The sequence below is a fragment of the Poecilia latipinna genome, unplaced genomic scaffold (genome assembly GCF_001443285.1).
Source record: "Poecilia latipinna isolate Pla-1442-1.1 unplaced genomic scaffold, P_latipinna-1.0 Scaffold2758, whole genome shotgun sequence".
Lineage (NCBI taxonomy): Eukaryota > Metazoa > Chordata > Actinopteri > Cyprinodontiformes > Poeciliidae > Poecilia > Poecilia latipinna.
Genome location: NW_015115374.1, coordinates 36,685 through 52,711, shown reverse-complemented (window position 1 = coordinate 52,711; position 16,027 = coordinate 36,685). Strand labels below are relative to the sequence as shown.

General features: G+C 37.9%; 1 protein-coding gene across 1 annotated transcript in view; it reads left to right on the top strand.

Moving 5' to 3' along the window:
* Window positions 1-16,027, top strand: part of LOC106939044 (cell adhesion molecule 1-like) — a gene marked incomplete at its 5' end in the record, with an annotated part of 68,659 nt that overhangs the window by 21,678 nt on the left and 30,954 nt on the right. Inside the window, one exon of the mRNA XM_015021311.1 lies at window positions 12,412-12,504. Coding sequence (XP_014876797.1) covers window positions 12,412-12,504 — 93 coding nt within the window. The remainder of the gene's footprint in view (window positions 1-12,411; window positions 12,505-16,027) is intronic.

Below are 16,027 nucleotides of genomic sequence, written 5' to 3'. Positions count from 1 at the left end.
ATATATATATATATATATATATATATATATATATATATATATATATATATATATATATATATATATATATATATATATATATAGCATTTTGGTAATAACTGAAGGCAACATAGTTACTTGATTGTGCTATAAAGTCATTGTTAGCATTCTTTTTCTTGTTCTTGAGCAGTGCTCTCCAGTCAGCCTGCACAGCTCTATAAACCGCTTTGAGATAAATATCCCACAACCCGCTTCCACCGCCGCCTGAAGCAAAGAGATGGGCCGATACCATGAGCAAATAACAGCTGATAGTAAAATGTTGTTTCCTCTAACGCTGAGCCTGACTTCATACGGTTCAGTCTCTTATGAGATTTCATGTTTAAAAACATCGGCTCAGAGGCCACATTGTTCCTTTTCATTACATCTCGATGTAAGTCAGTTTAGATTTATTTATAAGCTGTGATGTTTCATCCAGGTGAGGAAACACGACTTTATTCCTCTTGAATCCCACGTTTGTGTCGACTCCCTGCCTTCCTCCTCATCGCGTTATCTCAACATGCCTGTCTGCTGTTGATACCAATAACATTTACTCCCCGAGCCGAGCACTACGCTCTAATGTGCTCATTTTCCCCCGACCAAAATTACTTCCCAATCACTTTTTGGTGGAGCCCGAGCCTGCAGAGAAATTATACGACTGCTATTGTCGGAGGGGAATTAGTGGAGTGGAAAGGTTTGGGTGGAGAAGTGATGGACGCCGGCTGGGTGAGCGTTACTTACAGCGGGCTAATTACGTCTACAGAGGCGGCACCACAAATCAAAGCGCTCTAAGCTAGCGTTAGGTCTCTGCAGCAGCAGGTAAACCATATTTAGGTGAAAACTAAACATTCAGTTTGACTCTGCTTTAATTTAATGGTTCACAGAGTCGCTAAGACGCTGCAGCTGCGGAGATGCATGCATGCACTGCGCTTGAACTCGTGTGATTTATTCATGCCGGGGTCGAGCCGAGGTCGTCCGTAACCGTCCTGCCACAACAAATCCACTTTGACGGCTTCTCTCTGCAGATTATTTAAAATATTACTGCACAAGAGTTTACGTTATGCTTCAGTTGAGGACTTTTTAGTAATAACCTGGATTTTTAACCTGGATTTAAACCGTGTAGGTTTTCCCAAGCAGTTTTAATTGGAAATCTCAGAATAATTGAATAAGAGTATCAGTTTTCATGACACACGTAAATATTTTACTCATTGTGCTTCAGAATGTTATCAGAACTGGATCAGGTGAAGGACGATTGTGGGTTAAAATGTTCTTATAGCAGCTCCAAATTTTTTATGAAAGGAAAAAAATAAAATATGCAGAAAAAAATTATCTTTGCACAATCTGACTCGGAGCACAATCACAGCAGATTTGACCGTTTTTAAAAATTCTCTGAAAAAGAGGAAATGTTTCTCCTCTCTCTTTACAGAAAAGCTGAATCTAAATAATTTTTGAAGTCTGTCAGCTCCTTCAATCCTGAAACCGTTTCACAAACATAAAAATAAATCCTGTCGGGCGTCGGGGAAACATTTTTTTTAGTTAAAAACTTGTTGAGCTTCGGGTTTTTAATCATGTAAAATATCAGTTATACGTCAAAATGCATCCATTTATTTTGGTGTGAATCTGTTTGTAGCCAATTACAGTGAACGTAGCGGTATTAAGCAGCAGAAAGCAATCTTCCTCCTTAGTTTGCATGGAGATTGAATTTTGAAATCTGCTGCCGTCTCTCTGAGAAACACAAACCGACGGTGCAAAAAGAGAGAGAGAGGAGCCACCATTAAAATCAGTACAGACCCGCTTCCTCCCAGAATCCCTCTGTGTTTCTCTCTGCAGTAATTTAGGATCAAGTCAGACCCAACATTCGCTTCTTAAAGAGGAACAAAGATGCTGTTTTGAACTGTAATTTTAGTAAATGGGTAATCTATTGGTTATTCTGATGATTAATCAAGTAATCAAATAAAAAATATGATAAAATGATATTAGCAAATGTCGTTATCAGCCCAAATTCTCATATCTGTGCGTCCCTAACATTTACAGTAGTTAACTTTTTAAGTCAACCTGGAAAAAAATCAGAAATTACAAGATTAAAAAAACAAATAAAACACAGAAATAATCATCCATCTGGGACACATGGCCTAGTAAAGCATAATTTACTGGAGCTTCGAGGAAGATCATTTCAATAATCCAGGTCCATCGCTGCTGTTGGCAGATGTTGCCTGTGCGTCAGATTTATGGACGTTCCAGAAACAAGCAAATACAACGGTTCTGATGTAGAAAAGAAAAAAAAAACTAGATCAATTGTGTAAAACTCTGCGATTACGGAATTAAAAAGAACACAACAAAATAATTGCAAAGTCGGGATCGGTACGCCTTGTGAAGGTAGAAAAACCAGTGGATAAGATCAGTTTCACACGTGAGTATTGACCAATCATTGATCACGAAACGATCAGTCAGGTCACACCTTAAAACGACCCTGGAGGGGACAAACTATATCACCGTGCACAAAGCCAAATAGTTGAGTCCACCCGACTAAAGCAACCCAAACATTTCATATTTTGTGCCTCAAAACTTGATGTATGTTTTCAATTATTGCCCAGCACTTGAGCGCAGCCTCCACATTGATCTCCAGCAAGCGCCCAGCAGCAGCTGCCTCCCAGCTCTCCCACCACGAGAGCCAAAGCCCAGCATCCGGGACCGGCAGCTCGCTCTAATGCGTCTGACTCCAGACCGCTGTGACCCGCGGTGATGGAGAGCACCCCCAGTCCGCCTGACACTAACAACGTTAACAGGGACGGCGGCTCGGTCTGCAGCTCTCACTGCATCTTCGCTTCACGCAATCATCACAGTTTTCCTTTCAAACCAGGGAGAGAACCATCCTGAGGGGTCTGGGGAAGTTAACGGCCTCCCCGCTCCTTCAGCTCCACACTTTATTGCCCGACATCACAGTGTTTTCAGCGGCTGTTTTCCTCTCAGTCACCTCCCCACTTACTGCGTCTCCATTTTAACTAGCGGGCAGTTTGCTCCCAGTCGCTCCTGTTCGTCTTAGATGGCTTAAATAACAGCAGATGGAGCTGAAATTCAAACGTAGTGAGGTGGAGAGAAGATTGTCCAGGTGATTTTGGGTCGTCTGTCGTTTTCCTTTAAAGTTCTTGACTAGAAGAAAATCTGGTGCATTTATGTTCGTTTTCCAAGAGTCGGATGTCGCAACAGTTTTTGTGCAAGAAAAAAATATTCTATAGTGAATCGATTTTAGTCTGCTTACTTTTTTGTAAAATTATATTTTGAATTATTCTTTGATATTTTTATTAAAGAAAAGACACCTACGCTCACCTAAAACAACCATATTTTTGTTTAAACATAAACTGATGGAGTTTGATGTAGCATGGAACCATACTGAATTGTTTTAGATACATTTTCTATTTGTCTGCAATTTTTAATTTAAACAGGATCTTTAGAACATTTGGTTTCTGAACTAAAAATAGTTTCTGAATCGGAATCATGACCCTAATAATCGGAATCGACTCGAAGCGCCAGACACTGAAACATTCACATCTCTAATTGTTGCAGCATTTTTAAAAGAGTTGTGGCCAATAATCTGTGCTAAATTTGTGTTGGGTTGTGCAGCAATCTGGATTGTGCAAACTCTTTAATTTATTTACCTAAACAGAAATAAATGTGGATATGTTTTACCATAAATGCGTTCATAATAAATTTAAATGGACTTTGTCAGTGCAGAGAAGCTGCTGTTTGGTGTGGAGCGCACTTTAAAGACCAGATCCTTTCTGACAAGGTTGTTGTGAATTGGAAAAGAGGTTCAGTCCTTTATTTAATCAGAGTTTTCTGAAACACCGGAGTGTGGAAATGTCATTTCACTTCTTCATTCAGAGAACAAATTTACTGCCTAAAAACTGCATTGAAGAAACGCAGAAAAAGAAAAAAAGACGCTGAGAGAATTTTAAGACACAGTATTAAATCAGTGATGCGGGTTTGCAGCATCAGTGGACAGAAAACTGAGACATAAAAGCAGAAACGATGCAGAGACCAGAGGGCTGACCTTATAATCAGCACAAATCTAGTTTTTTGAGAAAGAAAACAACAAATACAAGCTTGATAAAAAAAAAAAAACTGAGTCTGTGATGAATAAGATTTAAATTTTCTCCATCTTTGATTTAAAATTTGTCAAAACAGATGAATGGATGGAAAACTGCTGCACTCTCCTGTCCATTTCTTTGGAGCTACATTGGGGCCAAAAAGTTTGTTCAAAAGAAAAAGAAATTGAAACTGAAAAATAGTTCTGAAACCGAAGGAAAAGAAAACAGATTTGAAGTTTCGGCCTGATTGCAGACGTGACGTTTCTATCAGTCGCGAGCGTTTCCTGTCAGGTCGGGTCTCGGCGCTCCCCGCTGTCCGACGCGACGCCTTGATTCATAACCCTCATCAGTAAACAAGGCCTGATGACTCAGTGGGAGGAAAAGCACATTCGTGTCACAATCTGAAAGTCAATGAGCTTCTACAGAGCTTTTCCTCCCGGCCATCAGAACCAGCTCACCGGACCGTTTCTCAGAAGTCGTTCAGAACTTCTTCTCTTAATGGGATCAAACCGGTCTTCCATCCAGCTTCCCATCTGATCACTTCTTTATCTCCAGACTGGTCTGAGCAGTGGCGGTGGTCTGATGCGTTGAAAACAAGCTGCACCGGAGCGTAGCCGGAATACTGATCCATTACACCTGAAGGCAATCCTGCAATTTTAAATTTCGCTTCAGGCGGAGTTCTTAGAGGCTACACGGCCGTCCCTGGCTCCTGTTTGGATTTCCTGATTTGCTCTATAAAACAGCATAAACTATAATATTCCAAGAACTAACAAGTGTGAATTCGTCATTAGCTGTGAACATGTTTTTCCCTGAAGGAAGACTGTTTTTAAATCCTGTAGAGCCGCTGTGCCCCCAGGGAAGATATTAACAACAGCTGCATTACTCTTATTATCATCATAATAAAACTCGGATGGAAAAAAAATTATATTTGTGTTCATTTCAGAGAGAAAAAAACATGTTTTTTAAAACATTGCCAGTTAGAGGCAATCGTTTAAAAGAAGCGTAAAGTTCCCATCTGGATGGTAAAACAAACAGAAGATTCATTCGTTTGCCTCATTCTGGATTCCTAGATGGTTTGGGAAAGTCTGGAATTACCTTTTATTTTCCAGATGTGAATAATATGTTTCCTTCTAGTTTATGAAACACAAAATTTTAACAGAGCTCATGCAGAGATTTATGTTAAATTTCAAGCTTTGTCTCAGATTTACCACAACACATTTTGATTTTAATATTTGACCCAATGTTATTTTGGTTTTAAGTTTAGAAATGTAGTTTTACCAGCTGTTTAGAGTCTGGACTCTTTATAAATCAGGTTTAACTGATAATTTTGTCTTTTAATCTGGGTCTAAAATGTCAAACCAGGCACTGAAGCTGTTAGTTTTGCCAAAAAAGCAGTGAAATTGTCCTGCATCACGGTCTGAAATGCCAGTTTTAACGTTTTCTTGTTGTCGAGATTAAGACCTATTTAGTACTCTAACAGGTTTGAGGTTAATACTCAAACGTGCAGAAAGTTATAAAAATCACATAGACTGTTGTATAACTTTAAAACGTTTTGAGATTTTGTTTTGAAAAATGTTTAAGAACCCTGTAAATAAAAACGGTCTGCTCATGTCTAAGTAATGTCTCTGACCAAACATGTTCATGCATTAATGTTTGTGTCTTACAGAAAAAATAATCATTTACATTCAGTTTTTTTTTTTTTTCAGATTTATTTTTGATACAAAACAAACATTTTAAGTGGCTTGAATATAATTTATTTTCCAACAATAAACTTGGAGACAGAACAGAGATGAGTAACATCCATCCATCCATTTACTGCAGCACGCTCCCAACCCCAGTAAAGATGCTCGTGAGCCTTAATATACATGGTTGTCATGGCGACGCGGGGACTCTTAACGGTTGGCTTTGGAGATGCCGCCCCAGGCAGTCGGACAGAGGATGGAGACCTTTCACAGGTCCTGGATCCACAACAGAACCAGCTGCCGTTCACCCCGACTCATGAAGTCAATCTGAAGTTACTAAGCAACATCCAGTTGAAGCCGTTACACTCTGTACCCAGAATGCATTGCTGTAGTTTAACAGTAAAATCTACTGATGTCCTGCATGTTTTCTGACCATTAGCTAAACACAGCAGTAGTTAGCTATACTCACCAACTGAAACAATGATTAACACTGATCCAAAGAACCACTTCCTGAAAGGCAAACTCTGCAGGTAGGTGTGTAAAGACAAATATGGCTCTGTTGAGGGTGAAATGCTGTGTTCATGTTGTCATTGACAATTTAATGCTAACTCATTAAATCTAGTGTGTTAGCTACTGCTAAATACCATGTTGATATAGCACTTTAGTGTTAGCTTTTGCTAAATATTATGTTGGTGTAGTGCTTTTTCATTAGCTTTTGATAAATATGATGTTGATATAATGTGTTAGCGTTAACTTATGATGAATACGATGCTTGTATAACGTGTTAGCACTAATGAACTGCTAAATACCATGTTGATTTAGCGCTCTAGTGTTAACAGAAAAATGTTTATTATTTGTTCTTCAGGACGACTAACTTTTGTGTTATCAGTTCCCAAAATTGAAATTTAATCCATGGTCATTATGGCCATCTTTATGCATTTAACTGAACAGATGAGCAGAATAACCTTCAGACACGTGGGAATTGTTCCCAAAGATGAAGCAGACTCGGGCAACACCACAATCCTTAGATTTAGCCACAGGTGCTTCTCCTTTTTACTCAAATGTTGCTCTTCAGAAGCCATAACATCCTCATTCTGGCTCTTAACAAATTACTTAAAGTAATCTTGGTGCATGTAATTTTTATTCTGGCTTCCAGAAGATATAATCTTGTATGTTTAAGACTAATGGAGATGGGCAGATCTAGACCTGGGATTTGGGCCTACAGATAACAGTCCTGTTTGCTCATATTATTTAAAACTAAAGCACAAAAATTGTTTCATGAATTAAAAAAGCAGCTTTTTCAGTCTGTTGATTTTTCGACTGAAAGATGGATCATGAACCAAGACCTCTGAACATCAGTGCACTTTTGTAAACACACAAAAAACGGGAGGTCATTTTACCTTTTTTTTGTCTCAATCTTTTGACAAAACGCTACTCGGTGTGGAAAGAGAAGCCATTAGCCCGTTCTGCTGGGTGCCTTTTTATTTCTTTACTCAGTGACAAACATCTGCTCTTCTATTTTCTACCTGAGTGCAGTTCTGTTCATATATCTTTATGTGCAAGTTTATTTAGGTAATATCACTGCTACAGAGGTCATTGTATTCAGTTTAATACAGAAATATATTACAATATTAAAATTAATTTATATTATGGTAAAAAAAAATGAACCTTTTTGCACATATTCTACAATTCTGGCTAAAACGTTTACCTTTGGCCTTCAGCATAACATTAGAGAGAACTGAGATAATCTTTTATTCCACAGATGATGATCCTGAGATCTTCATAAAACACTCATGATGAGTTTCTGATCCAGAAACTCCTGGTTTTAAATTAATTATTCTATTTGCTAATTCATCCTCTTTAAAAATGCTTGTAACTGCCTACTTCAATAGTTCAAACTCCAAATATACCTTAAACTTCATTCATTTGCATAATGGAAACCGTGTTGGCGCTACCACAGAAGCCAACATGTACACTTTTCCTTTTCTCTGCTCTTGGGGATGCTATGTATGTTGTGAAAAATTTTACAAATGTACATAGTTTCTATAACCACATCCATATTGGGGTTGCAAGTTTTAGTGTTTTTTCCAACGTTTGTTCAATGAAAATAGCAATAAATATCAATTCATTTATATGATTAAATACAGTTACTTTGTGTATCTTAGTGAAACAAATAAAGTAGCATATTACAAATGTTAATGTTTTTAAGGAGCAGAATTTATGCCTGAAAGGATTTGATTGTTGTGTGTTGTCATCACTGCCATGCAAACTTAATTCCCACTGAACTTAAAATCACCCACATTGGAATTACAAAAATAAATTATCTTAATGGAAACAGGCTAATTTTGAAATAACTTTTTTTGATACAGTTTTTGTGCTAGGATAAGGTGTGTTTTTTGGCTGTTTTTAAATCAGTGTATAACTTAGCAATTATACATTTCGCATTATATAAGTCATGTGATCAACAACCGAATGTTGCTACTGGCAGAAATCACGAAGAAGAAGACTGCAAGTAGACGGATCATTGTGTGGCATGTTTTTTTTTTTCTTATTGTATTAAACTTATTTTAATTACGTTTCTTATTCAATAGAAACGCCACAGTTGCGAAATTGTGTTTTCCCTATGTTAGCGGAACATCAAGAAAGTTTTACACACATCTTAGGTAACTTCTCTCTTCGTTATGTAAGAAAAACGAAACAAAGAGTTTGTCTGATCAACTAGATCCTGACTTCTCTTTTCTAAACATTTGACACACCAAGTCATGCACTCAACTAGACCTTAATGTTAGAAAACAACCTTATAATAGAGCTTGTCGCAGTGTGAGTGTACCATGTTTGCAATATTCACTTCGTAGCTCAGTGGGGTGATGACCCACCCACCTTCTGCAAATCACACAAAATGTCATGCAGGCGTGGAAAAAGAGCTCACGCTGCACTGGGTTTGCTTTTAAAAGTCATGAAAAACATGCAGAGTTTATTTTACTGTTGAACAGAAATATTACTGCGGCTATGAAACCGGTTGGAGATGAGAGCTGGCTTAATTATCCGTAGTGTGTTGGTGTGAATTAACCTTTATGCTGTTGTCTGGAGTCTTGCATGAAAAGAAAATACAAAGTTCTCAATTTCTGTCTCTCAGATATAAAAACAATATCCGTTTTCATTTTGATGAACTTTTTGCAACTTTTATTACCAAAACAGAATAAATTGAGGATTTATACAGTTTGATGCAATTGCTGTTGTTAAAAAGTATGAGAAGTGGATGAACTGCAACTCAAAGAAATAAATAATAATCGTACAAAGTACAAAATATATGGAAATATCCATGCCAGGCCATGGCAGTTGTCGTAAAAAATTGTTGGCTTTTATTTATTTATTTTTTTTGGTAAAGGGCCAACTTGCTTTGGATTGGACTTGGAACCCATTTATAACTGCTGGTTGTTCAAATTTCAGTTCTCAGCTTTAAATATTTAACATAAAGTCAAAGCTTAATGTAGGGCTGAACAGTAAATCAATAATATATATATATCGTGATAGATCAATAGCGATAGATCAATAGCTATTATTAACTGAAACTAATTCAGAACTGCAAAGCATTCTGGGAAAAGGCCTTAGCTTTGATTGTTTTTAAGCTAGGTTGGTGGCTTCAATTAATTCACTCCCTCTTTGGTTGCCTAGCAACAACCTGTTGAGTAACTTGAGCAGCAGCAGTTTCAGGTTTCACCACCGAGTCTCATAACTGCTTAAAAACAAACAGTGTGGAGAGAAAACTGAGGATAAAACAGGAAAGTCACACCACCAGATTGGCAATATTTCAGACATTCAAAACATAAAGCTAATCAATAATCATTGATATGAAACAGTAATAACATGATACGTTTTTCAGCCACATCCTCCAGACGTAGCTTGATGATCTGTCCGGTCAAAACTAAATACATTTCAGAAATTCAGCCTAAATTCTCCAAAATTTCAGAAAGGAACTGAGCTGAGAGATTTCTTTAATGTAGTCGTGTATGGAGGTCTTGAAGGTGGGTTTTCACTGTTGCATGTTTAAAACTTTCAGGTAAAATGACTGATATTTAAAGTATGGAGCACACATGGTGCCAGAACGTATTCTGAAGCAACAAAGGGCTTGTTGTCACTGTAATTCATCATACTTACAGTGCAAAATGCCTCCATAGCCATATGAATACACAATATTAGGGGTTAATGCGACTTAAACTCGGTGATATTACATTTCCAAAGCATTTGTTTTTGACACTCCTGCATTAGCTTCATTTTTCACCCTCTAACTGCTAAAGCCAACAGTTTTTCCATCTCATTGACTTTCCTCTCCTCCTGTCTCTGTCCCTACACATTTTCTCTCCTCACCTTCTTATAACACCTTATTTCATTAAAGTGTGGACTAGCTTTCCTCCTTATCAACAGCCACAAATTACTTTTTTTTTTTTCCTCAGTCCATTCCTAGGCAATCAGAGCTGCATGGGAGGTCTCTGAGCAAGCAGCACCGCCGGCTGCTTCATATCAATGCAGCCCAGACACTTGGATGGGGAAAATGTCACTTTGATACCTCCCACTGGTCACTGTCAGGGTGGGGAGTCTAACCCGGCTAATGAAGTAAAAAGGAAAAAGCTGTGAGGGGAAAATGGTCTCCAGTCAGAATGTTTTGTTCATCAACCCTGCTTAAAGCTGCTTGTTTCATTTTCCTCACTCTTAATTTTCATCTTCTGTTTCCATGCAGTCATTTGATTATGCTTATACATGTTTCTCTGTTGTAAAGAGAAACTAACCTACAGGTGTAGTTATTCATGAGGGTGGCTCAGTTTATTATTCAACATACAGTGGATCTAAACGGTCAACATGTCCACCGTGAACCAGCAGGTTTTTGTGACAAATGAGACCAAGGTGAGTCATTTTGAAACTTATTCCACCTTAAATGAGACAAAATGTACCAACTGTAGATTAATTCAATTTAAAAAAAATACTTTATTTATCCCAAAGGAAAATCTAATTTGCTAAACTGAAATGTGGGCCAGAATGTTCTCCAGTAGCAGTCAGTCTCTGAAGAGGCCTCTGACTGAAGACTGTTATTCAGCTTCACTGCAAAAACACAAAATCTCACCAAGTCATTTTATCTGGTTTTCCGTACAGATATTTTAGTGCACAGGTTTAAATAATAAGTAACTTTTTAGCAATAAGTAAGAGCTTGTTTTAAGTAAATAATTTCTTAATATTGATTTAAAAAGTACTGATTCCAATGGCAAATGTTTTCACTTATAACAAGCCATTGTTCTCATTTTATTCTCAAGCAGTTTTGAGGCATGGTGGCAAAACCTTAAATTGTTGCTGTGAAAGTTACTCTACCGGTGGTTGCTAGGTAATGTAGAAGAAGATTCTAGGTTATAATATTTCTTAAGAAAGAAACTTTTTTGGCTCGAACTTCTTCATCCCAGGTTCTCCCGGCGGGCCACGTGTAGCCACACAAAAACAACAATGAGTGTAGACGTCACAGAATTGCAGTTTAATCCAATAGAAGACAACGCATAAAATTACAACGGAAACTGCAGAACAACAGAGACATACATTCATTTACCTGACAAATGGAAAGAAGAAGGAAAGGAAGAAAGAAAAGCAAAGACGTGCAAAGACGTCTTTGGAGAATTGCAAGAGCAAATCTAATTTGTTACTCCTGTGTAGAAAGTTTTATAGTGAAGGCGTATTCTTATCTTTAATTTATTCAAATAAGGCGTATCTTTGCTCATCCAACCAGGAGCTATCTCTGACCCTCTTTCTAAAGTCAGAAACTCCTGCTGTGTTTACGGCTTTTCACAGATGAGTGTGAAAAGCTAGAACTTCCACTGTATTGTTTTTCCCACACAGACAAAAGGCAATTCAAACGATCCTAGCAAACCATCTGCTGTAACTACAGGTAACATAAAGGTCAATAGGCCAGAATAAGTTACTGATTTTTAAAACTATAATTAGGCTATTTCAATCAAGACATGTTAAGTTTTAAAACTAGTATACTTTAATTTTATTTTCTTAACAGTAACCAGAGTTGAGAGTTGATTCATTCCACCCACTTTGCTCAGCAAGCTGTGAGAGTGGCTAAAGCCTTCTTCTGCCTACATCTCCCAGATTGCTGTATGGTTCTGGATCTGAGTTCAGTGAATGTTTAAGATATACATATACATGTATTATCTATTGGTATTGATCGTGTCAGACATATTATTGACTTGTTGTCCAGCTCTGCCTCCTAGCAGACATGTCTGTTTTTAAGCTGGATAAACTTCCAGTTCAAAGGTTTTAATGTCACAAAAACCTGAGATGTTGATGGATGTGTGCAGATCCTCTGTATGTTTGACTGTTATATTTCATAACTTGCATGATGTAGTGATGCAACACCTCTGATGCTCTCAGTTCCTGCCTGGTGAGTCGTTGCGCTGCAGTACTTCACCCACTTCCACCCTCTCACTCACAGCGCCACAGGCTGAGCCACTGCACCTACATCAGCTGCAGACAGCATCGCCTCACTCAGACTTTATCTTTATGGCTGTTATTGTCATCTGTTCCCCTGTTCTCCTCCCCGTCCAGCCCTGTGTTTGACATGCATCTGTCCTCTCATCCAGATGCTCCCACCACCACCCCTAAACCCACCACAGCCACCATCACTACCACCTCCACCATCACCACCTCCACCCCGAACCCTGCAGCCAGTCAAGGTACTGTATCACCCTGTGCTTCTATGTTTTCCCTGCTCTGGATTTTACCATTTCCTTCTGGATTTTTTTTTTATTGCACTGTGGCACTTAGGCCTGACTGGTTACCAGTATCAAACTGGTTACCAGTATCAGGTCATAACGAACGACAAGGAATTAGGGCCATGCCAAGAAAATAAAAAATTATATATATTTATATATATATATGAGAATAAAGTCATATTATGAGCATGAAGTTGAACAAGAATAAAGTCTTAATTTTACTGAAATAAAGTCAAAATAATATAAAAATAGTCATAACCAAAGTGGGTGTGGCCAATATACACAAAGGGGCGTGGCCACATCTGGGGCAACCTGTTGCTAATTTATCCACTTTGTTAAGCATCTTTTCAGACCTCGTTTATTTTCAGCATTCAGGATTTTTGTTTGGCCATGAAAATCAAAAATACCAACATAACACTGTTAAAGTTGAAAATAAATAAAACTATAACATATTTAAATATTAATCTGTTTTCACAGCAGGAGGACTAGTTGCAAGTTAAAAAGATAAATTGAATTCTTTTGCACATATTTGTGTTCATACTTTGATTCTGCGGTATTTTAATTAAGGATATCACACTGTAAGGATGCCTACTGTCGGCCTTATTTAGAGGCAGACCTCTTAAAGTTCTTATCACTTAACAAACTTTATATTTCTGGGCTTTAACAGAAAATCTAAATTAGGCTCACATTATTTAACAGAAATGGAGAGAGCTCAGGAAAAGCAATTAGAGAATGAGACTGATACCAAGGCTAAGATCAGCTTCCATTTGTCAGAAAAACTTGTTCATTTAAAGAACGTTCAAACACTTACTTCACACAAAATAAGTGGAATTAAACTAATTAACTTGCTAATATTTTTCATTTTTATTCATTTTTTTTAGCTCACTTTGCATCGATGGAAGTTCAAAATGTAGGTAGATTATCCTGAAGATCTTTTAGCAGATATACGTCCACGCACAAATAAACCAGGGTCAGGTAAGCGGAGTTTTGATTCCTGACCTGGAAAGACAGAAACCTGACTTCTAATCAAAAGTTTTGGTTTCAGGGTGTACAAACTTACACAACAGCTGGTGCAACAAAAAAACCTCAAAATACGGCACAGTTTCTGCTCCAGGCCTGTTTTGGTTTCATGCATGGTCACCATCAAAGACGTCAACATTCCTCATAATGGCTATAAAAATAATAAATATGGAGAGAAGAATCGGTTTTGCTGGGGTTTGGACGATCACTGCGCCAGTCATAAATGATGAGTAATTACAGCGCTCTGAGGCTCAGAGTGATGTCGCCCCCTGATGTTTTTCACATTTTCTAAATGCATCTGTGGGAGGATGTGGGTGAGCGAGGAAATGAGAGGACCGAGACTTTTGTCTTGTTGCTCATTGTGTTGGAACAAACCGGTGCTTTTAGGGTGCAAAAGATGTCTCATAATTCATTTATAATGCAAACATATGTTGTTGTTGTTTTCTCAGGCCACCAATATTTATACACAAAACACAACTGAGAAGGTTAAATGCTTCAAATGCTCGTTAACATGCACTTTGTTCAGGAAACTGCATTAAGTGCAGTGGATCAAATTCTGTAAAAGTTTCCTATTAAGGACATTTTGCTCTCCAGTTATTTGGCAGCAAAATGGCTGCTGGAGTACGCAGAGAAAATATAGAAAAAATATGAGTGTGATGACATATGAATAACAAAACAGGTAAACTGTTACTGGTGCAGATAAATTAGAAATAAAAATGTAGTTAAAATGAATAATAAAAGTTAATTAATTGATTAATTATTAACAAATTAATTAAGAATTTATTTGATACAAATGATCAAGTGTACACTAAAGGAATGCTGTAACATTTAAAGCAATAAAATATTGATTTTTCTATTTTTAAAAAATATATCTTTTAATGTATTTCTAATGTATAAAAAATGTTGAACTAATAATAATAAAATGTTTTATCTAATCAGTTAATCAGCAGAATGGTTCTAAAAGATGGAATATTTTTGTTGCATTTTAGGCAATAAAGTGTTGATTTTACTTATTTTAAAAGGAAACTACCTGTTATTACTTGTTTATTTGCATCATTCATTGTATTTCTAATCTCAAATGGGCTTAAGGGGTCAAATTAAAAATCTTATCCAGTTAATCGATTAATCGCCAGAAAAAATTGATAGAATAATAAGTTAATAAAAGTATCTTTAGCTGCAGCCACAGTGAGACTGTATGATTTTTTTCAAGCTTGGATCAAGAAACAACAGAAACTCAAACAATGTTTCAAATAAATCAATAAAAGTCCAGATTAATGTGACATTAATGCCCTCGGTGGGGAGGTGTGACCTGCTGAAACTGTACATTTTCCTGAAGAAATTGTTGGATCAAACGCAGTGCTGGATTTGAAAAACAGAAAAGTGATGAGAGCAAACCAACAAATGAACATGAGCACTCAGAAATTAGGCCTATCTTTAAAAAAGAAGCAGATTTTTTAGCAGCAGAACCCGAGGGGACGAGGCGGGTTTAAACCTCCAAAGGGTGGCAGATAGAAAACATCGACTCTAAATCAGCCTGAGCTCCAAACGCAATCAAAGCTGCGCTGACAGACCGCTCAATTGGAACAAATCTCACAAGGCTGGCAGAAATCACAGGCATTGTGCTTGATTATGCCATCTGATTGGATTAGAGGGAACGCGCATCCATGCAGGTTGCTGTGCAGATCCAGAGTCTGCGCTGGCGACTGACTGATTAGAAATATCTGGATGATTAACGCCGAGTTCCCCGTAGGGCCGCACCTTTTCATCGCCCGTCACCAACAGTAACACATCCTGCTGGAAACAGGAAGTAGATGTTTTTCAGTTACACTGAAGGAGATGAGAAGCTTTGAAAAGCTGATAGAAATCATCAATGCTGAGGAGATATAACAGATCTGTGTTCAGTTTACAAAACTGAGTAAATCACCATGGCAACCTGAGTAGGGAAAACATCCATCTGGCCTTCTACTGGTCTGTTGGTCCATCCATCTATCCATCCATTGGTCCAACATCCATCCACCCATCCATCCATTGGGCCAACAAACATCCATTTATCCATCCATTGGTCCAACATCCATCCATCCTACATCCATCCATCGGTCCAACATCCATCCATCCATTGGTCCAACATCCATCCATCCATCCATTGGTCCAACATCCAGCCATCCATTCATCCATCCATCCATCCATCCATTGGTCCAACATCCATCCATCCATCCATCCATTGGTCCAACATCCATCCATCCTTCCATTGGTCCATCATCCAGCCATCCATTCATCCATCCATCCATCGGTTCAATATCCATCCATCCATCCATTGGTTCCACATCTATCCATCCATCCTTCCTTCCATTGATCCAACATCCATCCTTCCATTGGTTCAACATCCATCTATCATTCCATCCATCCATCCATCCTTCCTTCCATCGGCCCAACATCCATCAATCCATCAATCCATCCATCCATC